General features: G+C 39.2%; 1 protein-coding gene and 1 pseudogene across 1 annotated transcript; both read right to left on the bottom strand.

The window, feature by feature from the left end:
- Window positions 1-370: 370 nt before the first annotated feature.
- LOC119508859 lies at window positions 371-8,792 on the bottom strand (annotated as a pseudogene).
- Window positions 8,793-12,853: 4,061 nt separating this feature from the next.
- CTHRC1 (collagen triple helix repeat containing 1) lies at window positions 12,854-22,628 on the bottom strand. The gene is made up of 4 exons (XM_037803081.1): window positions 22,424-22,628; window positions 18,055-18,276; window positions 15,986-16,202; window positions 12,854-13,259 (listed from the first exon to the last, which is right to left on the bottom strand). Exons 1-4 carry the CDS (start codon window positions 22,580-22,582, stop codon window positions 13,117-13,119), a joined length of 741 nt encoding a protein of 246 aa, XP_037659009.1. The 5' UTR covers window positions 22,583-22,628; the 3' UTR covers window positions 12,854-13,116.
- Between the last annotated feature and the right edge of the window lie 467 nt (window positions 22,629-23,095).

The raw sequence follows: 23,095 nt of genomic DNA, 5'->3' as shown, positions 1-23,095 counted from the left end.
AAAATACAACCCCTTTTGTTAAAGAATACTAATAACTTTTAGGTAGATGATTCTGAAGTAATTAGGTGTAAGATACAAAAATGATGAAACTGGTGGAAAATGTACTGATTTGAAATTTTTAAAAAATTTGGATGAAAAATTAAGAACGCTTATAATTCAGAGTTTTATGCATGAAATCCAGGTATGTCATATTGTTAATTGCTTCTTTAATTTAAGTTAATGTAGCAGTTGTTGGAAAGAATCCACACTCTGTAACAGAATGACAAACCACAGAAAGGTTGTCCTTGTGAAGAGGTCTGTAACTTTGCATTTGATTTTTCCATCTTGGCTCATTCTCAACTGTTCCAGATTTGGATTCTTAAAGCCTTCTTCAGCATTGAACTAATTCTTTGTTGGTGGAAGGTGCTGGGATGGTTTCTCCACACAAAAAATGATCTTTGTCATAAATCACTTTTATAATGAGAGAGCAGCTAGGACACGTTGCCAAGTCTTCTCCATTCTCCAAATCTGGGGTAGAATACTTCTCTGAGTCCTTGTCATACTAGAAGTCCTCGATCTCCACCTTGTCGTAAAACACTGCCTTTGAAACTGGGGTCAGCCAAGGGCTATCGCCCCTGCTGTCCAACACCACCTCTGTGGATCTGACTTCCGTGGCGCCAGCCGGGGCTGAGCCCAGAGTGACTTTTTTTTTTTTTAATTCATTTTATTGAGATATATTCACATACCATGCAGTCATACAAAACAAATCGTACATTTGATTGTTCACAGTACCATTACCTAGTTGTGCATTCATCACCAAAATCAATCCCTGACACCTTCATTACCACACACAGAAAAATAACAATAATAATTAAAGTGAAAAAGAACAATTAAAGTAAAAAAGAACACTGGGTGCCCTTGTTTGCTTGTTTTTTTTTCCTTCCCCCATTTTTCTACTCATCCATCCATAAACTAGACAAAGGGGAGTGTGGTCCATATGGCTTTCCCAATCACATCGACACCCCTCATATACTACATTTTTATACAGTTGTCTTCAAGATTCATAGGTTCTGGGTTGTAGTTTGATAGTTCAGGTATCTACTGCCAGTTGCCCTGATTCATTAGAACCTAAAAAGGGTTGTCTATATTGTGCGTAAGAGTGCCCACCAGAGTGACCTCTCGGCTCCTTTTGGGTCTCTCTGCCACTGAAGCTTATTTCATTTCCTTTCACTTCCCCCTTTCGGTCAAGAAGATGTTCTCCATCCCACGATGCTGGGTCTGTATTCCTCCCTGGGAGTTATATTCCATGTTGCCAGGGAGATTCACTCTCCTGGGTGTTTGATCCCACATAGCGGGGAGGGCAGTGATTTCACCTGCCAAGTTGGCTTAGCTAGAGAGAGAGGGCCACTTCTGAGCAACAAAGAGGCATTCGGGAGGAGGCTCTCAGGCACAGTTATAGGGAGGCCTAGCCTCTCCTTTGCAGCAACAGTCTTCCCAAGGGCAAGTCCTGTGGTAGAGGGCTCAGCCCATCAAACCACCAGTCCCCTATTTCTGTGAGCACATCAGCAACCATCGAGGTGGGGAAGCCCAATACCCCTGCATTCTCCACCAGCTCCTCAAGGGGACTCTGCATATTTTTTTCCTTGTTTTTTTTTTTTTTTTTTTTTAAATTTTTTTAAATCAACTGTATAAAAACTTAAAAAATAAAAATAAAAAATTTAAAAAAACATACAGTAAAAGAACATTTCAAACAGCTCATAACAAGGGAGTAAGAAAAAGACAACTAACCTAAGATAACTACTTTACTTCCAACATGTTCCTACTCTACCCGAAGAAAGTAACTCAATATAGCACCATTTCTGTGAACTTGTTTCTACTATACCCATCAGAAATTAACAGACCATCGTCATTCCTGGGCATCCCCAGAACGTTAAATAGCTTATCTGTTCTTCTTGGATTGTTGTTCCCCCTTCCTTAATTGCTCTGTATTGCTAGTTCCCCTACATTCTGCATTATAAACCATTTGTTTTACATTTTTCAAAGTTCACATTAGTGGTAGCATATAATATTTCTCTTTTTGTGCCTGGCTTATTTCGCTCAGCATTGTGTCTTCAAGGTTCATCCATGTTGTCATATGTTTCACGAGATCGTTCCTTCTTACTGCCGTGTAGTATTCCATCGTGTGTATATACCATATTTTATTTATCCACTCATCTGTTGAAGGACATTTGGGTTTTTTCCATCTCTTGGCAATAGTGAATAATGCTGCTATGAACATTGGCGTGCAGATATCTGTTCGTGTCACTGCTTTCCGATCTTCCGGGTATATACCGAGAAGCGCAATCGCTGGATCGAATGGTAACTCTATATCTAGTTTTCTAAGGAACTACCAGACTGACTTCCAGAGTGGCTGAACCATTATACAGTCCCACCAACAATGAATAAGAGTTCCAATTTCTCCACATCCCCTCCAGCATTTGTAGTTTCCTGTTTGTTTAATGGCAGCCACTCTAATCGGTGTTAGATGGTATCTCATTGTGGTCTTAATTTGCATCTCTCTAATAGCTAGTGAAGATGAATATTTTTTCATGTGTTTCTTGGCCATTTGTATTTCCTCTTCAGAGAACTGTCTTTTCATATCTTTTGCCCATTTATAATTGGGCTGTCTGTACTATTGTCATTGAGTTGTAGGATTTCTTTATATATGCAAGATATCAGTCTTTTGTCAGATACATGGTTTCCAAAAATTTTTTCCCATTGAGTTGGCTGCCTCTTTACCTTTTTGAGAAATTCCTTTGAGGTGCAGAAACTTCTAAGCTTGAGGAGTTCCCATTTATCTATTTTTTCTTTTGTTGCTTGTGCTTTGGGTGTAAAGTCTAGGAAGTGGCCACCTACTACAAGGTCTTGAAGATGTTTTCCTACATTATCTTCTAGGAGTTTTATGGTACTTTCTTTTATATTGAGATCTTTCATCGATTTTGAGTTAATTTTTGTGTAGGGTGTGAGGTAGGGGTCCTCTTTCATTCTTTTGTATATGGATATCCAACTCTCCCAGCCCCATTTGTTGAAAAGACCATTGTGACTCAGTTCAGTGACTTTGGGGGCCTTATCACAGATCTGAGGGTCTATCTCTGAATTCTCAATTCGATTCCATTGATCTATATGTCTATCTTTGTGCCAGTACCATGCTGTTTTGACAACTGTGGCTTTATAATAAGCTTCAAAGTCAGGGAGTGTAAGTCCTTCCACTTCGTTTTTCTTTTTTAGAGTGTCTTTAGCAATTCGAGGCATCTTCCCTTTCCAAATAAATTTGATAACTAGCTTTTCCAAGTCTGCAAAGTAGGTTGTTGGAATTTTGATTGGGATTGCATTAAATCTGTAGATGAATTTGGGTAGAATTGACATCTTAATGACGTTTAGCCTTCCTATCCATGAACATGGAATATTTTTCCATCTTTTAAGGTCCCCTTCTATTTCTTTTAGTAGAGTTATGTAGTTTTCTTTGTATAGGTCTTTTACATCTTTGGTTAAGTTTATTCCTAGGTACTTGATTTTTTTAGTTGCTATTGAAAATGGTATCTTTTTCTTGAGTGTCTCTTCAGTTTGTTCATTTCTAGCATATAGAAACATTACTGACTTATGTGCATTAATCTTGTATCCCGCTACTTTGCTAAATTTGTTTATTAGCTCTAGTAGCTGTATCGTCGATTTCTCAGGGTTTTCTAGATATAAGATCATATCATCTGCAAACAATGACAGTTTTACTTCTTCTTTTCCAATTTGGATGCCTTTTATTTCTTTGTCTTGCCGGATTGCCCTGGCTAGCACTTCCAACACAATGTTGAATAACAGTGGTGACAGCGGGCATCCTTGTCTTGTTCCTGATCTTAGAGGGAAGGCTTTCAGTCTCTCACCATTGAGTACTATGCTGGCTGTGGGTTTTTCATATATGCTCTTTATCATGTTGAGGAAGTTTCCTTCAATTCCTACCTTTTGAAGTGTTTTTATCAAAAAGGAATGTTGGATTTTGTCAAATGCTATTTCAGCATCTGTTGAGATGATCACTTGATTTTTCTCTTTTGATTTGTTAATGTGTTGTAATACATTGATTTTCTTATGTTGAACCATCCTTGCATGCCTGGAATGAACCCCACTTGGTCATGGTGTATGACTTTTTTAATGTGTCTTTGGATTCGATTTGCAAGTATTTTGTTGAGGATTTTTGCATCTATATTCATTAGGGAGATTGGCCGGTAGTTTTCCTTTTTTGTAGCATCTTTGCCTGGTTTTGGTATTAGATTGATGTTAGCTTCATAAAATGAGTTAGGTAGTGTTCCATTTTCTTCGATGTTTTGAAAGAGTTTAAGTAAGATCAGTGTCAGTTCTTTTTGGAAAGTTTGGTAGAATTCCCCTGGGAAGCCATCTGGCCCTGGGCACAGAGTGACTCTTTTTTTTTTTATTTTGAAATAAATGCAAAGTTATAGGAACAGTTGCAAAAACAATACTAACCCCATACACAGCTTTCCATCATACCCTGACCCCCCTCCCGATAGCTCAATCCACCAACTTTAACATGCTGTCACATCGCTATTTCTTTCCCTCCCTCCCTCCCTATCTATCATCCATCATCTATCATCTATTGCTGTCTTCTGAACATACGAGAGTTAGCTGCACACATCCTTGAACATACTCTGTAATTCACATATACACTTCCCATGAACAAGAACATTCTTTTATGCAATTCCATTAAGCGCAGCTAAGAAGTACAAGAGATTCAACAATGATACAAAGCTTACATTCTGTATTACCTTTTGTTTATGTCTCAACTGTGTCCCTTTGAGTCACCTGTCCTCTATCCTCCAATCTCCTCCAAGTTCATCCTTAGCATTCAATTGTCATCTAGGTAGACTGTCTTTTTTTTTTTTTTTTCAGTTGTGGAAACATTTATACAGCCTAAATCTTCCCATTCCACCCCCTCCCTAGCCTTCCATTAGTGGGATTAGTCACATTTAGAATGTTGTAATGCTCTTTCCCACCATCCATTACTAGAAATTTCCCTTCACCTCAAACAGCAACCCTATACTCATTTCTTAACTCCCCATTGCCCCTTCCCCCATTTCTCTTAACCCAAACTCTACTTTTCATCTCTGTGATTATATTCTCTGATAATTTCTTTGTGTTTACTGTGGGGCTTAAAATTAACCTCTTAAATCCATATCAGTCTTGTTTTTCTTTGATACCGCCTTCACTTCAACAGGACACATAAACTATGTTCCTATACTCCTTCATTCCCCCACCTTTATATAGTTGTCTAAAACTACATATTTTACGTTGAGTTCAAAACCACTGATTTGTCCTTAGAGTTTGTGTATTTTTTATCATGTAGGAAGTAAATAGTGGAGTTATAGTTAAAAAATTATTGACTTCTATTTGTATTCCATTGTGGTTGGAGAATGTGCTTTGAGTATATTCAATTTTTTATTTTTTTATTTATTTTTTTTATTTCTTGAGGCTTGTTTTATGTCCCAGCTTATGGTCCCTTCTGGAGAAAGATCTGTGATCACTAGAGAAAAATGAGTGTCCTGGTGATTTGGGATGTAAGGTACTATATATGTCTATTAAAATTCTCTGTATCTCTTTCTCCTTTCTTTGTTTCTCTGTTGGTAGGGCTTCCTTTAGAATCTGAAGTAGGGCAGGTCTTTTATTGGCAAAGTCTCTCAGCATTTGTTTGTCTGTGAAAAATTTAAGCTCTCCCTCAAATTTGAAGGAAAGTTTTGCTGAATAAAGTATTCTTGGTTGGAAATTTTTCTCTCTCAGAATTTTAAATATGTCATGCCCACTGCCTTCTTGCCTCCATGGTGGCCGCTGAGTAGTCACTACTTAGTTTTATGTTGTTTCCTTTGTATGTGGTAAATTGCTTTTCTCTTGCTGCTTTCAGAACTTGCTCCTTCTCTTCAGTATTTGAGAGTCTGATCAGAATATGTCTCAGAGTGGGTTTATTTGGATTTATTCTATTTGGAGTTCGCTGGGCATTTATGCTTTGTGTATTTATATTGTGTAGAAGGTTGGGGAAGTTGTCCCCAACAATTTCTTTGAATACTCTTTCTAGACCTTTACCCTTCTCTTCCCCTTCTGGGACACCAATGAGTCTTAAGTTTGGACGTTTTATTTTATCTATTGTATCCCTGAGATCCTTTTCGATTTTTTCGATTTTTTTTCCCCATTCTTTCTTTTGTTCTTTCATTTTCTGTTCTGTGGGCTTCTAGGACACTGAGATGTTGTTCAGCTTCCTCTAGTCTTGTATTGTGAATATCCAGAGTCTTTTTAATTTGGCCAACAGTTTCTTTTATTTCCATAAGATCGTCTATTTTTTTTTATTTACTCTTGCAATGTCTTCTTTATGCTCTTCTAGGGTCTTCTTTATGTCGCTTATATCCTGGGCCATGGTCTTCTTGATGTCCTTTAAATCCTTTGCCATGTTTTTCTTCCTCGATTGTAGGTCTTTGATTAATTGTGCGAGGTACAGTGTGTCTTCTGATATCTTGATTTGTGTGTTTGGAGTTAGATTCTCCGTATCTTCTGGTTTTATCATATGCATTAAGATTTTCTGTTGTTTTTGGCCTCTGGGCATTTGTTTTGCTTGATAGGGTTCTTTCAAGTTGTAAAAAATAAAAGGATATCGATCTAATTTTTCAGAAACACAGTTTGGTGATGTATACTTTCTCTAACTAGCCAGCAGATGGCATCTGTGAGTCACCTATATCTCTCAAGTCATTTCTCAACCTTGTTCCTGTGGTGTGTGGGGAAATGATTCTTGTGGGTTCAGTTGGAGAACTCAGTTTGGGTGTGTTGCTGGAGCCATCCACCCTGAATGTGGGGTGTGTTTACAGGTGGCCAGGGAGGAAGGGCAGTTTTAATATTCAAATCCCCCAGTTTCCCGGAGATTCAAGGCCGCCGCAAGAGTCTAAGCCTTCATTTCAGTTCAGCCCCAGACCCTCTCTCTCCCTGACCCACAAACCACTGGACTTGGCGTAGCGTCCCTGGGTTCTCTGAGTGGGTCCTCCCTCCCAGCCGCGATCTCTGGGAGCTCAGCCGAGGGAATGCCGTGCTGCGTCACCAGTGCGCGCCGTCCCTCAAGGTAAGCCCCGGGTTGCCGGGCCGTGCAGCGGTACGCTCTCAGCCTGAAGCAAAAATGGCCGAACAGGGCGTCTCAATCCCCTCCTTCTCTCACAGTTCCTCCTTCCCAGCTCCGGGACAACTGACGGGGCTCTGGGCTGTGGGCACAGCCCCGGGCAGGAGTTTATCCAGCCCTGTGGGGGGCCAGCTGCTAGCCGCAGGGTTTCTTTCTGCTTCCGGCTCTCCCCTCCATTCCCCTGGCCCCAAGGGTATCTGCAGCGGACTATCCTCCAGGCCAGACACCGAGAGGCCAGCCCAGCCCACTCTTCCTGTGTTTTACTGCGTGGTTCCCATTACTGCAGCTGCAGCCGCTCCTGGGTTTTTCCCTTTTTTTTTTTTTTTTTTTTAAAGAGCCAGCCAGTCTCCAAACGCCGAACCCTGGCTTCCCCATACCGCCGCGCGGCTGGGGGTCTTCCAGCCAGCTTACTCACTCGTTTTGGAATGCAGACTCCCAGTTTCACCAAGTATACGGCCCCTCTAGAACTAGGAGCGCTCGTCCAGCTGGCGCATCGCTGTAACTGGTATTCTGGGTCACTTTCTGGTTTTTAGCTAGTGTTTCACGGAGGCGTTTTTTCGCCCTGTCTCACCTAGCCGCCATCTTAGTTTCTCCAGAGTGACTCTTAATGACATTTTTTCTGAGAATACTTACACAGATTCTTTTTGCTGTTTCATGAATGAGATTTCATGTAATTCTGAGAACTAATGAAAACCAATTTAGAATCATGAATTGGAGGAAGTAAGTTTATACAAAATGGAGTCAACACCAGAGAAATGACAATAAAACATTGAAAGAAGGAAAGAAATTAGGTCCTAAATCACATTATATGAGATTCCGGATCAATCCTTACTTGTAGCAATACGTACTACTGAAGTTTCCAATTAGATGAGCCAGTAAATTCACTTTATTTTTTAAGTCTGTGTCAGTTGGGTTTTTCTATTACTTGCTGCAACTGAAAGCATCTTGTATGACACAGAATCCTTGATTCAAACCCTGAAGTTTGTATGTTACTATCTCATCTATCACAATGTTGGTGAACTGTTTCTATGGAAATTGATGTCACCTTTATGAAAAGTGAAACTTTGGAAACTTTATGTATATTGTTGTCATATAATTTTTTTAAGGTGTCTTTATTTTACAGGAAAACATTAGTTACTAATATTTATAAAAATTATTGAACACAACATCAAAGGCATAAAAGAAGAATATTGTCTGCTAAACTTAGAAAAATAACCAAAAATCTGCTTATACTGAAAAGCCCAACTGTACAAAAGTTGGATGATTTAAAAGTTCTTGCTCGTGCATTTTCTGAGATCAAATATTACAGAATTGTATGCTTAATATTAAATTTCAGTATATGTTAATTATGAAATTAAGCTTGATCTATTTAAAGCTAGAGTGATAAAACTGTGCTCAATATGTTAAGTTTCTTTTCTTTTTTGTTACGTTTCTTTTTAAGTGATTGACTTTAACCCCTTTTCCACTCAGGTTTTAAACTTATTCAGAAATAGACAAGAAGTAAATGGAGCATGAATTTTACCTTTATTAGTGATAAAGCTGAAATTGGAGATTTATATCTAGGTAAAAGCAGGCTTCTTAAATACCAAGATTCCCTTCTGAATCAAACAGACATACCCATCCAGCCACAGACAACATTGGACCAAGACTATTATACAGTCTGCTCCTGTGAAACATGGAAAGGAGGAATAGGGCAGGACACATGCTCTCTGTGAGTAGCTGGTTCCTAAGAGAGAGGAGAAAAAGAGAAAGTGCTACTCATGCTCGCTAACTCATCCCAAACTCATCAATCCAGAAACCACTCTATTGCAATCTGTGTCCAATTGGGAGATAGAAACACACAATAATTCAAACAGGAGATGTTTAAAGAAGTATTAAGCTATGATAGAAGAGTAGTATGAATATGTTAAGAGAATCCTAGGGCTGAGGGAGAGTACTCAAGGAAGAACAAACTTAGAAGAAAATTCCCCTCCCTGAGGCTAGCATTCAGACTTCATTGGAGAAGGTGTGGTTGCAGGCTACTGTGTGGTAGAGAAGTTTGCTGGGTTTCCCAGGCCAGAATTGATTGACAATTGCCTGATAAACAGTAAACAGTCCTCTGGTTCACAGGTAAGCCAGGCTGACTGGCAGGTGTGCAGTTAGAGTTAGGGCATTTCTGCAGGTGCACAGCCAGGATCAGGCCTTGTCTACATTGGGAGGACATCAGGAACAACCCTCCATAGAGCGGGCAAGTCAAGACTGCTGGGGGGGCGTACACAAGGAGTCAGGGTTCTCCTGTAAGTACAAGGCTGGGAGCAGGTGGTGTCCATGTCAAGAGATGGCAGCAAAGTGTTCACTGGGCCTAGACCATGACTTTGAGATAGTTGAGGAGACTGTACATTTTGGATTTGTGACTGTGGCAGAGTGCCACCAGGTGTCTACCCAGAGACACCACTGCAGCAGGAGCAAGAAAAAGCTCTGAAACTACGAAGAGAAGCCCCGGTTCTCCTGCAATGTCCTGTATTTTCTACTGACAACGCCTAACATCATGTTCACTCTAAAGAAGAAATGCCTGAAGAGTCCAGTCCATTATCAAGAGTGGGTACTGAAGGGTGAATTTGGAGCTGAGAAGCAATACTGGGTAACTGGCTCAGTCCACCCATTTGGCTATCCAGCTTCCATGTGTACCCTTCTACACATATTTGAACTCCTGTATAACAACAAAGCAACTAACTCTATATTTCTGCCTAGCAAGATACAACTACCCTTATAAGTAAAATTCTTACCCTCTCCAAATGAGAAGACACAAAGTTCCAACTAAGTAAATCCATCACTGGCTATATTAAGCTACTGGCATTATGTCACTGAATGTGGAATTGTGAAGCCATGCACCCATTCAGTATTTTTCAGCTGATACCAGCACACCACTGTTTGTTGTTTCAGTCTTTAATCTCTTCAACATTTGTACACTATCCAATATTGTTGACCCTCTCTTCATGAAATTCTACATCATCAACTTCTGTGATACTTTACTCTCTTTGGATTCCTTTATTTCTATCCACTAAACTTCCTTAATCTGGATTTTTCTTCTCTCCCTTGCATTCTGTCTCTCCACTTTCTTTCTTTGGATTCTGATCTTTTCTGTTCTCATGACTTTAACTGTTCTTCTTTGCTAAAAACTTGCAAATACCCATCTCCATCCCCAAACTTTCCTCTGAGCTCGTATGTCCTATTACTGATGCAAACACAGCACATTCAGAGCCACAGTATCTTGTCCTCAAATCTCCTCTTGACTTCTCTATTTCTGTTTCTGCCAGTGTTGCAGGATTCAAACCTTGAAGTTATATTTGATTCTTCTGTAGTCCATTTTTCCATATGTAGTTAGGCGGCCTTTTTATTCTCCTTTTGGAGTTTTTCAGCTCTGTTCTTTTTTTCATTCCTGTGGTCATCACCAAATCCCACAGCATCGCAATAGCCTTTTTAACCCTGCCTTCCTCCAGTCTTTGCACCTCTAATTTTTTTTCCCTCAGTTGTTAGAGTGAATGTTATGATGTTCTGCCTCCAAATCTCAATAGCTTTCCACAGCTTTTCAACTAACCCTGGTATTCATCTGCACCACAGTATGTTCCCAACCTCCTTTTCCAGCTTTATCTCTTACCATACCTACATACATGCCTTGAGCTTCAATTCAACTATTTTCTGAAAACTCTCTTTCCTAACCCTCAGTTTAATGTTCTTGCTCTCACTCAAAATGTCCTCAAACCCCAACCCATCTTGGTTAACTTGTACCTATGGTCAGTATTATTTCTTCTAGGTCTCCCCACTGACTCCTCTTTCCAGGTTACTTTGAAGCAAATTCCAGACACCATATACTCTATCTTAAATATTTCAGTATCTCTAAAAGATAAGCAGTATACATTATACTTAAAAAACAATTCTTCATGTGAACAGTTGATTATATACCATGGATGATTGTATGGTATGTGAATATGTTTCAATAAAACTGAATTTAAAAGAAAAAAAAAAAACACATAGTACTGAATTTAATTTGAAAAGATCAAAAAAAAAACAATTCTTCATATCAAATATCCAGTCAATGCCCTCAGCTATCTCAAAGAGATTTTGTAGTTTGCTTGCATCGGCATCCAAATAAAGTCCAAACATTGCAACTGGTTGATCTGGTCTTAGGTCTCTTTTAATCCTTAAAATTTTCTCTCTTGCTTTCTCTTTTCTTGCAATTTATCTTTTAAAAAAACAAAGTTGTAAGAATTTCCCACAATCTGCATTTGCTGATCATATCCCTGTGGCGTTAGTTACCATGTTCCTCTATCCCCTGTGTTTCCTAAAAACTAATGGTTTGATCAGGAGGTGTAATCAAATCCAGGTTGGATTTTTCCTGGCAAAATTACTTCTCAAGTGGTGATATTTACTTGCATCAGGATGCACATTGTCTGGTCTTTTGGGAGTGTTATCAGCCAATGATAATCATTGCTAGATTCCATAATTCATTAGGGTTGCACAAGGGTGATATTTTAATTTTATCACTCTTTCTAAACTTGTTTGCTATTCTATATTACTATAAAATACATATTATATTACATATACTTCTATAAACAAATTTCCCTTCAACAATTTGGTAAACCAAAGATAACAGTTCATAAAGGGAAAGCTGAACAAATGCTTCTTTTTATTTATCAATTTTCAAAATAAGAGGTTGGTTTCCTAACATCCTCTAAGTTGACCAATAAGTTTTATTTTAATATCATTATGAGCTCATACATTTTTAAATATTTTATGTATTTCAAACCATTGCTTTCCTTTTTGATGCTTAAATTGTTTCATCTTTGCAGTGGGAACCTATTTACATTTGCTCTTGGATCCTTTTGAGTTATCTTTTATAGTTGCTTTGTTTTCCATTAAAACAAGATGTTCCAGGCTCATATTGTACATTTCTTGCCCAGGAGCTGAAATCATTCATTTCTCAAAGGAGCTTTTTAATGGCAAATGGTGTATAAAAATCGCGGTGTGGGCATTACTGGATTGGTCACTGTTTCTTGCCTTTTCAGTAAACAAAGCTCAGAAATTTTATTATTGTTGTTTTATAGTTGTTGTTTAGGATAAAACAGTTCATGAATTCATATTGATGTTTCCAATTGAAGCCCAGGACCACCCCACTTTACTTCATCAGTCTTACACGTGTCCTTTATGGACACGTGTAAGACTGATGAAGTAAAGTAAGTGATCAGTCTTTCCTTCCTTTATGGCAATCAACAAATTAATCTTTTATTTATTGGTATTTTGTATATATCTGATTCTTCCTACCAAAGAGTAAGCAATCTGAGGGCAGAGTCCATGTATTTTTAGCTTTTGTTAAAATAAGATAAAGTCCCTGAAGTGCTAGTGTGTTTCCTGGCACATAACACCCCATTCTCTTGCCCCCACCCCCCCCAAGTAAGGAACAGTATTATACATATACTGAAAAGTAGTATGATTGTAGATGAATAAAAAGAAAATTAGGTTTATATACAACTTTTCAGATATAAAGAACTATAAATTCTAATTTTAGTGGCAATTAGTTTCCAGATATTAAAGTTGGTTGAAATAAGTTTTATTTAACAGATATAAAACAATTTTGGACATTTACAGCTTGTACAAAGACTGATCGCTTTCATGTTTTAAAAAATACTATACTAAGAGAACAGGAAAAACTAAAGACCACAAAGATATTCAAATTATAGGTTCAGGGAGTAGACATATGTAGTTCTAATCTACAAAATCCTGAAATGATTTTTGATTGAAGTAAAATGAGTAATACTATATTTAAAAGCAGTGTGAGATCACACTTTGGTCTGTAAACATGTTTAACTTTGTTTTTCATTCAAAGGCATATATAAAAATTATATTAAATGCCATTTAAATGAACAAAGGTATAATCAAAAAGAGGTAGGGAATGAAAATTAAAGAATTTATTTTGGCAGTTCTTCAATAATTATGCGAGATACTGAATTCCATCCAGTAGAAGCATCTCCTTTTGGGTAATCTGAACAAGTACCAACCCAAATAGCAACATCCACTAATCCAGCACCAATTCCTTCACAGAGTCCTTCCACTGCAAAACAAAGATGAAAGTTACGTCATTCATCATTCTTTGGATAAAGCAGAGACCTTTAGCTCAAGTTTACTACTTTAGCAAGCTAGATTGTAAATCTGTTTAATGTATGGCTAATTAAAATTTTGAATACTTGATAGGAGTTTTATAAAGGTAAGTTATCTTTTTCTTGGTACGTAAGTATTTTCAAAACTTGTATACATATCCATTCTATGATATAAGCCTAACAGCAGTCTGCATACAAGTTTCAGCCATAGCAACAACTTGTTTAGTTACAGATAGCCTAAAATAAAAAATCAATTCATTTGACTAAACCAAAGCAAAGGAAACCCACCCTTTTAAAGATAGATAAGACTTTGACTTGATATACAAATATTTTCTTTAAGAAAGCCCCTTTCAACAATCTTCTGTACATTTGTTGCTATTCAAGTAGAAGAAAGGGCTCTTAATAAACGTTAAAAGAAATTTTAGCATAATCGTCACACCAGTGCTTCAATGTGGAACTTCCTTAAAATCTAGCATAATCGTTACCTCAGTAATTCAATGTGCAAATTCCATTTTACACAATTTCCTCATGGTAAAACAAAAATACATATTCTGTTTTTTTTTCTGTATACTTATGCTTTCTAAATATTTGCCTTTTTCACATGTTCTCTGGACTTTCACACACTAACACAATTTGCATTCCATCTTATCATCTTAAGTTTCTTCTCCTACTTTATAAAAAAACTTTCTCCCAGTAGCCATTTTAGCAGGCAAAAAGACATAGCACCTTTGATGTCTTTGTAAGGGGGATGAAACTACAGGTCAGGAGATTCTTTAGGAAACTGAATTCTGACATATAGGGAGTGTACTGGATAACCTCATGTGAATGGTTAAGATTTCCTATTTGGTTGAGGTTAGTGCAGTCCAGCTGAGCTGCAGGGATATCAGTCTGAAATAAATTTGCTTCTATTAGGTATGGCTATTGCATCAGTGAATCCAGTGTAGGTCCCTCAGAAGCCAGAGACCTGGCTCTGGTTCAGTCCCTTTCAGAAGTTTGGAGAGCTGAACAGTGGGCCACAATCCCGTTTAATCTAGTATTTACAGTACCATACCAGGTGGGTGTGCCCAGAAATATTCATTGTTTCTGAGGTCTTGACATGCATGACACAGAAACCTGTTCACTTCATCATACAGCCTATCAACTCAGGAAGTTAGACAAGCTGGGATGTAGCATCAGCTCAGAAATGGGGAGGGTCAAATGGTACTTTATGGTCTTTATCAAATGAAATAATGTTTGTTGAATGAATTTAAAATTTTCATAATCTGATAATGTGGTATTGCAACTTACTAAGTGCCTAAAATATGTTGGATGAGGGGTTCTTATCTTGTTTTCCTTCTGGATGACTTTTGAATGTTTGTCAAACATTCTGATGGGTATATCCGAGGTTTTAAAAGACTGTGTCTCAGATAGAAACACTTCTTTCTTTCAGGCAGGTGTATCTAATGACTTGGTGAAAAGGTTTTTTAATCTTATCAAAAAGAGGACAGGAAAGGCAAGAGAGCAGGGTTTCGGTTTCTGCTTTCCTGCGTACTGATTCTACTGTCCTGGTAAGACCAGTTATTTTCCTGTGCCTCTTTTATGTGTAAAGGCAAAGTTAAGAACTCAATGTCATTATTGGCTGTTTTGCCATTTCATCTAACTCACTGTATCTCTACAATGTGTGGATTTGTGAAAAATGTGAAAGGCATATCCTCGATTTCTAGAAATAAATGTGCTACATTAGTTTTCAATTACAGTATCTGATATGGATTCTCAAAGAATGCTGAAATATGATTTCTTCTGGTTAGCGGTGGGGGGGGAGCTCTTCCAATCCCTCTGGCACGTTTAAGCACGAGCTTAGTGAGAAATCTCAATAGGAGATCAGGGAAATGAAGCTGGCAATGTGCACCCCTTATGGTGCCCCTTGTGATTCTCCCAGGCAAATGCTACATGGTGTCAGCCTCAGCACCTCAAGAAACCAGAATGGCCAGCTGCCACGTGGTGTCTCTGGGTGATGAAATTAGTAGGTGATTTGTTTTTTCCCATCTACTTTTTGGTACTTTCTAAACTTTCTTTAATGAATAAAATAGAATAAAACAAACCAATACATTTTTTTTTCCTGACAGCTTAAGTGACTATTGGTTTAAGTAATTTTTCTTCTCTCATACTAGGTAGAAACAAACAGAATGCAAGAGCAATATAAATATTTTCTCTTTTCACAAAATTCTGCAGCCTATATTAGGACAAGGCAGAGACAAATCAGTCTCCTTATCAAAAAAAAGTCCCCTTGGCACTGAAAGTCCCATGCCTAGGCTGCACCTGAACCAATTAAATCAGATTCTGGCAGGTGGTGCCCAGGTGAGCCCAATGTGCAGGCAAAGTTAAGAACTCAATGTCATTATTGGCTGTTTTGCCATTTCATCTAAGTCACTGATTTGCAACGCTGGAGCCCCATCAGAATCACCAAGGAAACTTTTTAAAAGTGCAGATACTGAAACTTTAACCCCAGAGATTTTGATGCAGTAGGTGAGAGGGGAGACCCAGGCATGTGTGTGTGTGTATGTATGTATGTATATTTAGAGAGCTACAAGTAATTCTAAAGTGCAAAGTGGATAATCATACACTGAAATCTTGCTATAGCTTCCCTTACTGCAGGCTGATCTTTTGTCTCTAAAGTTTTGAGGCACATTATTCTACATACCGGACGAAGTACGATGAATGTTAATTGTTGAATTCAGTTCTGGGCTTCCTTGATCCAAATAAATTATGGCTTCAATTGGAAGAGGCCCTGAACATTCAGCTCCGTTGAACGTGAAATACCACCGCTGACAGCATGCATTTCTGCATTTTAGCCGAAGTGAGCCACTAAATAAAACTCTTAGAGCACTATTGGAACGCATCTTTGTAAATGTACACTCCTATCACAAACACAGAAATGGGGTTTAATTAACATTTTCAATTTTATTTAAAAATATCCTTTCAAATTGTATTGTGAATTTTATTTAACCATTCCTTTCCCCAAAACCACATCTTATAAAAGCTTAAGTTTTGCAGAGACAGAGGTAGTGAGAGTTTGATTAATTGATTCTCTGTAAGATACCTAAGAGATTTTGATAGAGGAACTTGAAGAAAATTAAATCATGGCTTCCTTTAAATTATTTGCCCTATGAAGGGTATCTTTCAGTTTTACCAGAACTACTAGTCGTCAATATTTTAGACCAAAACAATCTATATATTTATTTTTCACTTAAAAATATTTACTGAGCCCCAACTATGTGCTAGATGCTGCAGGTACAGCAGTTAACAAAACAGACAAAATCCCTGCCCTCATGGAACTTACATTCTAGACCAACCCTGTCCTTACATATTTACTCTTGACCTGCTTCTTTTTGAATAATGTCCTACAGCACGAGAAGGTAAAGCATAAGCAGGGGTGGGGGGCTGCTTAGCCCCCTGATTTTAGTCTTTACCTATATGACACGATTTTAAGGCCAAGGTTTTTTTCTCTAATTGGGCTTGGCAAAATTTGGCTGTCTATTGGCTCATGTTGCTACTATCTTGAGCTAGGAGAAGGTTCCCAAACCCATTCTGACCACTGCTAAAAGGAACTTGAAAACATATTAATAATTCAGACTCCATAGAGATTGCTTTTAGAAAGAATTCAGCAACTTTTGATGGACTATAAATAAGCAACTAGTCTATCAATGTCAGATGTTTTAATAAAGTGCTTTCTTAAAAATCACACATGAACATAAAAATGGTCACAGCCACAAACACTATGAAAGCTATATGGAAGTTCTTTCACACAAAAATCAAGTCAAGACAGTGTCAGACTCTTATGGATAGTAAAGCAGATCCCTAAATGCTTTAAGGAGATGAGATGAGGGGTAGGAGTAGTACATCTCAAAACATTTGAGTTTTATAAAAGTAAATTATCTTCTATTTTGCCCCAGGGGTCATGGTAGTTAAAATCACAAAGTCATATGTTGTGGATAAGGAACCATGTGCAGGTTTGGCTAAAAAAGAAGAAAAGGCTTATGAATGCACCAACTACTTTAACTATCCCATTCCAGTGGACTTGCCTTTTACTTTTTTTAATGCAATTTTATTGAGCTGTATTCACTAATCAGAGTGACTGAATCATTCATCAAAATGCATTGCCAGACAGTCTAGTTGGAATAATTTTTTCTCCTAAATGTTACAGAATAATTTAAAATGTTCATTGTAGCATATCCCATCTGGTCCATTTCATTTCTCTTAAGCTTAGCATTTTAAAACTAGTTCCGCTTCCTGGAGTGAGGGCAAATACCCGTGAACTTCCCACTTCCAGATAATCTCTATCATGTGGACAGTTTTGGAAATTTCTTCTCACCTTTATGTTTGCAATCAGAGCAGAAGTTTCTCAGACTAATTTAAATTTGAATTCACTTTAGGAGCATATTGGAAAGTTGTTGCTCACTGCCCAACACAGACACCTATGCTCTCCCTTTTTGTTTGCATTTTTAAAAATGGGTGAGTTGTTTTAGATATTAGGGTTAAAATGATATGGTGCTTTATTTGTCTTGGAAATATCTTCATGCAATTCACTCTGAAATTTGTTAACTTTGTCATTACTTTAAAATTAAACATCACATTGTACCTATTCCTTATTTTTAAAAGTCTTTTGTTAAAAATAAATAAATAAGTAAAATCTTACCTAAAAGTTAATAGTCAAATATGAAAGCCCGTAAGTTTTGTTTCAACTTCAAAAAAAATTCAGACACTACTTACCGCAATTTTCCCAAGATCTATGCCATAATTCAGTGAACTCCATGAACACTGCTTGTAGTTGGGTGTCCAGGACTCCTCAAAACTTTCCCTCAGGCATTCTCCCTTTTCTCCTTTGAATCCATCCCGACCTGGGATCCCAGGGGTACCAGGAATACCATTGGCCCCAGGGTTCCCGTCTCGCCCAGGCACCCCTGCAGGCCCTTGTAAGCACATTCCATTGTACTACAGGGAGAAAGGAAAGGGGGAAAAACCCACCATTTAAGATTCAAAGACTCAGTCTGATTAGAATTGCATTTGAGTCCTTGGAGTAAGCATCCCTCCATACTACCTTGTAAATGTCATTCTAAATGAGTTATTGCAGAAAATTCATCTTTAAATTATTTTTAAAATAGATTTCTTTCCTATTTTTTAATTGCACAAATTTGTGCAGGCAAAAAATGTCAAAGAATAGGACAAAATGTTTCCATTTGCCTTGCTCCTTTCTACTGCTCAATACTATAAGCATACATAATCTTTAAATAGCTGTGTTCCAAAATGGATATAATATTCTGCTTTTTTCTTCTAAACCTAATCTTGTAAAAGGACTTGGATTTCATAGTTATACTTTTATAGTTTTATACAAACATTCCACTATTTTTGGATATTATTTCCATTATTTCTATCAATATTATTGTAATGAAAATACCTATATTGCTTTTTTCTTCTTTTGAAATATTTCCCTAAGATAAACTCCTAGAATATAATTATAAAATAAAATCATACCATCATAACAGTCAATAATTATCTGACACTGGTAATAGCTATAAGCTGGATATGCTGTTCTCGCCCTGCCCCCCCCCCCTTAGACACACACACACACACACTTCTCTTCCCTACTTTTATGAGGAGGAAATGTCACTATATGCTCTTGGCCTCTAACCTACCTCTCCTTCCCAAGGAGAGGTAGTTAGTGATCTGGTTGCAGGTGACCACTGGTCCTCAATTGGTGGCAGTCTACCAAAAATCAGTAAAAGTAAGTGCTAGGATTAAGTGTGTGTGTGTGTGTGTGTGTGTGTGTGTTTGGGGGGGTGGGGGTGGTATTGTGTAAAGGTTAATAGCATGGATTCTAGAGCCAGATTCTCTGGATTTTAAATCCTGGCTCAGCCACTTATTAGCTATGTGACATAGAGCAAATTACTCAACCTTTAAGTGTCTCAGTTTCCTTATTTGTAAAATGTGGATGATAATGTAGTTACCTCTTAGGGTTTTCATGAGATTTAAGTGAGATAATAAAGATGTGCCAAGTACAGTGCCTGGCACACAGTAAACACTGCATAAGTCAGACATTATTATTTTTATTTTTCCAAGGCCAAAGCAAGGCAATGATCCTAAAGTCCACTTGGGTGGACTTTACCAGGGTGCACATGTGGAGAAGTGAGCATTAGCAAGCCCATCGGCTAGCACGCATAATCCACACATAATGCACACATGCCAATGTAGTTCTATTCATGATAAAGGTGATATTTTGATCTCCATCTGATTCCTGTGTCTACCCTGGAATTGATTCATGTGGGCATAGGGATGCCATTTATTAGACCCTCCAAACACCAAACACAATCCACTTAAATTTTTTATTTTAACATTTCCTCTATTTGTGTAAATTGTTCAATACTGTTCTTTCCAGTGAAAGCAAAAGCCAAGATTACTTATGTATTAAAATATCTTTTAAAATAATTTTATTATTAAAATGGCTTATCTTTTTTAAACTTAATTTGAAATGGTTTCATGTCTATAGGATACTTGCAAAAATAATAATAAAACCCATATGAAGAACTCCAGCATAGCCTCCCACCCATCCAGATACCCAGATCCACCAACTTTTAACATCTTGCCACATTTGCTGTATTATCCCATCTATTTATCCTTGTATCTATCTATAAAATAGCTTATCTTTTAACTTTATCACCTGGGATTGGACATGGTCAGATTATAAAATCCAAGAGTAATACTGCCTAGGAAGGATCCTTATGTATCTAGGTTAAGGTTTGCCAATCAATTTGTTTCTCACATCACCAGTTTGATCTTTGCTTTGATAAATGATTTATGACTTTGACCATTGCCATTTTCCTGACTGTAAGAAAAAAAAAGACTATTTATTTACTCCCAGAAAAATAGTAAAAGTACTTAGCATTTGCAAAAGTATCCAAAGGCAGGCTAAAGTACAAAATATTTAAAACAGTTTGGTTTTATTTTAGGCTTAATTTTCATTTTGGTAATTTAATTCACTTTCACTGGCAGTTATATGCAGTATTTGGGCATATTTCAAGTGAGAAGGAAGAAACAATAAGGCTTATTTCCGGTGTTCTTTGATTTTTTTTTTTTTTTTTTCCCACTATTATCCCCCTCAGGGCAAAACTTGACAGACTAAGTTTTATTTTTCCTAAATATCAGTTGTTCTACACTGGGGCAATTTAACCCCCAGGGGACATTTGGCAATGTCTGAAGACATTTTTGGTTGTCACACCAAACTTGGGGGGTGGGAGGATTGCTACTGGCATCTAGTGGGAGAAGCCAGAGATGCTGCTAAACATCCTGCAATGCATAGAAGAGCCCCTCACAATGAAGAATTACCCAGCCCAAAACATCAATAGGGCCAAGATTGAGAAACCCCGGAATTTTTATTCTTTTTTTTTTTTTTTTTATCTAAAAGCTGCATTTCAGAGACTACTTAATTTTATTGGATTTGATTCCATAGGTATTCCGTCTACTTCCTTTCAATTTAAAATGCTAATCCAGCACTTGCCTAGTACCTGGAAAAGGTTTACCAGTGTCTGGAATGAACAAAAAATGTGAATGAAACCGCAAACTCTTCACTCACTGTATATTTGGAACTGTTCCTCTCCCTGGCCACCAGGGGTCAGAGCTTGCTGAAAGCTTGAAAGGGACGCTTTGACAGACCCGTACAAAGAAGTTGCTGTATAGAATCTGTTGAAACCTTCTTAATGACTATGTGGTCCTTTTCTTTCAGCAAAACCAAATCCAATCTACAGGATGCACCTGAGCCTGGCTGTACAAAAAGTTTTCCAAGTCGGGTAATTGAAATCCTTGGGAGGGGGGCGGGGTGGAATTACTAGTTTTAGGGAAAATCTGTCCTAACTACAGATTCATAAAATGCAAACTGCACATGAACCAGTCACTTAGCACAGTTTTAACACTTTAGACACTTAAAATAGAACTGTATCCCTGAATATATAGACTGCTTTTGTAGAATGAAATTACCTAGCACATCACTAAGAAGAGTGTAAAGGCAGGAATTTTTTTCAAGCACTTTTGAATACAGCATAGAACTAGCTGCCAGAGAGCTTGGTTTATTAGCTCAGTTTAAAATGATAGCTTAACAAATATGAAGTATATTTTATGAAAAAATAACCCTGTCTTATTTCTGCAATGCCTGTAAAGCATATTTGTGCAGATGAGATTGGCTTAAGGACTGAAGTTTATTATGTGCCAAAGAATATGGTAGTTGTGATGGCTCTTACCACAGAGCAGAGAACCTCATGGCCCCCCACTGGGTTTGTTGACTTTTGGAGGGAAAGAGCTTTAGGCAAACAAACCTTCCCATAGATTAACCCCTCAGAAACTCCTGGAAACTTCTTCCTTAGCTCCACTGTGATATTTCTACCCTGTGATCACAGGCTGAAGACCTAATGTGTCTGGAAGGCCTTGACTGCCCATCTGGTATAAAAGAAGGAATGAAATAGGTCTTTGGAGGGTTCGTCTGGGAACCCTTCATTTTCACTTCCTGCCTTAAACCCTCTGAACCATTCCTGGCCCCAGCTGTGGTTGTCTAACAAAGTAAATTACAGCCCAAACTCCCTAGGAAGATGACCCAACGTGACTCACAGTCTTCAAGTTACAGAGTTGGAAGGACGCTTTGTGAGGGTTGTTATTCTCTCCTGTGGGCGGACGTGGCCACCGGCCCCAACAAAGGACACGTCGCACGGTCCTGGCTCAAGCCCAGGATTTCAACGGGGTCCAAGGTTTCCAGCTCAGCCCCTGGCCCACGTTCTAAACTACTCAAGCTTCCCATTCTACCCGCATTCCCGCTCCATCCCCCTCCTTTCTCTCAGTAGTTCCCCCTGAGCCCATAAACTATTGGGCGAATACCTGGACTTTGGGGCGTCCCTCTGCTCCATGATAGCCCTCTCATTTTGGTTTCCCCTCTGAGTTCCAGGACTCCACTAATTGCACGGCCCGGGTCTTTCCTTACACGTAGACAGAAAGCAGGACAGCCAAGCGCACGCAACACACACACACACAACTGCACAGACCCCCCTTTCCTCAACAGCTGGAAAAGTGTCCGCCCTCGAGCCGCCCTCTCCGGACTCACCAGGTCCACCACCTCCCTCTGCCGGAGCAGCGACTTTTGCTTCCCCTTGGGGGTCTCGGAGCCGCTCGACAGCGCCGGCAGCTGCAGCAGCAGCAGCAGCAGCAGCATGAGGCCGAAAAGCCGCTGCCGGGAGGCGGCGACCCGGCCCTGGGGGCGCATGGCGCGAGGCGGCCCCGGGACGCGCTGAGCTCAGCCGTGGAAAGCGCGGAGCGGGAGGAGGAAGAGAACCAAGGCGGGCAGGAGAAGGGGGACCGAGGACGTGGTCAGCACCTGGCCCTGCCGCGCTCCGAGGCCGCCACAGGCTGCATCAATGCGCCTTTCACCCGCGCGCCTCCCGCCCCCCTGGACACCCGACTTTCCATCCGGTCATAGGCTGGAGCCCTCACCCGGGGCCCAACGCGGGGCGGGCCGAGAGCCGGGCCCGCCCCCTCCTGCAGCCGTCGCCCAGCCCGCCAGGACCCTCGCGGGACTGCGCAGACCAAGTGTTGAGCCCCCTGAGGGATGTGGGGGTGGCAGATGGTCCTCGGAGGGAAGGCGCAGGTAGCGGCTTCGAAGAGAGGTGGAGCTAGCACCGCCACGTGAACTTGCAGAAAGCAGGGCCTCAACCGGGGTCTGGTAACCGCCTTCAAGGGTCGTCAATCCCTGCAGGGTCCTCAAGTCTTCACTGGGGAG

Source organism: Choloepus didactylus, chromosome 14 (genome assembly GCF_015220235.1).
Source record: "Choloepus didactylus isolate mChoDid1 chromosome 14, mChoDid1.pri, whole genome shotgun sequence".
Taxonomy (NCBI): Eukaryota; Metazoa; Chordata; class Mammalia; order Pilosa; family Megalonychidae; genus Choloepus; species Choloepus didactylus.
Note: the sequence above shows the minus strand (reverse complement) of the source record. Positions and strands in the feature narration are given on the sequence as shown.

What these genes read in the sequence shown, in the direction of transcription:
- CTHRC1 (XM_037803081.1), bottom strand. Translation starts at nt 22,582, where the DNA reads ATGCGCCCCCAGGGCCGGGTCGCCGCCTCCCGGCAGCGGCTTTTCGGC. An exon ending in AGAGGGAGGTGGTGGACCTG is followed by an intron (nt 18,277 to 22,423) that starts GTGAGTCCGGAG and finishes TTCTCCCTGTAG; the next exon opens with TACAATGGAATGTGCTTACA. An exon ending in CATTCATCGTACTTCGTCCG is followed by an intron (nt 13,260 to 15,985) that starts GTATGTAGAATA and finishes TTTGTTTTGCAG; the next exon opens with TGGAAGGACTCTGTGAAGGA.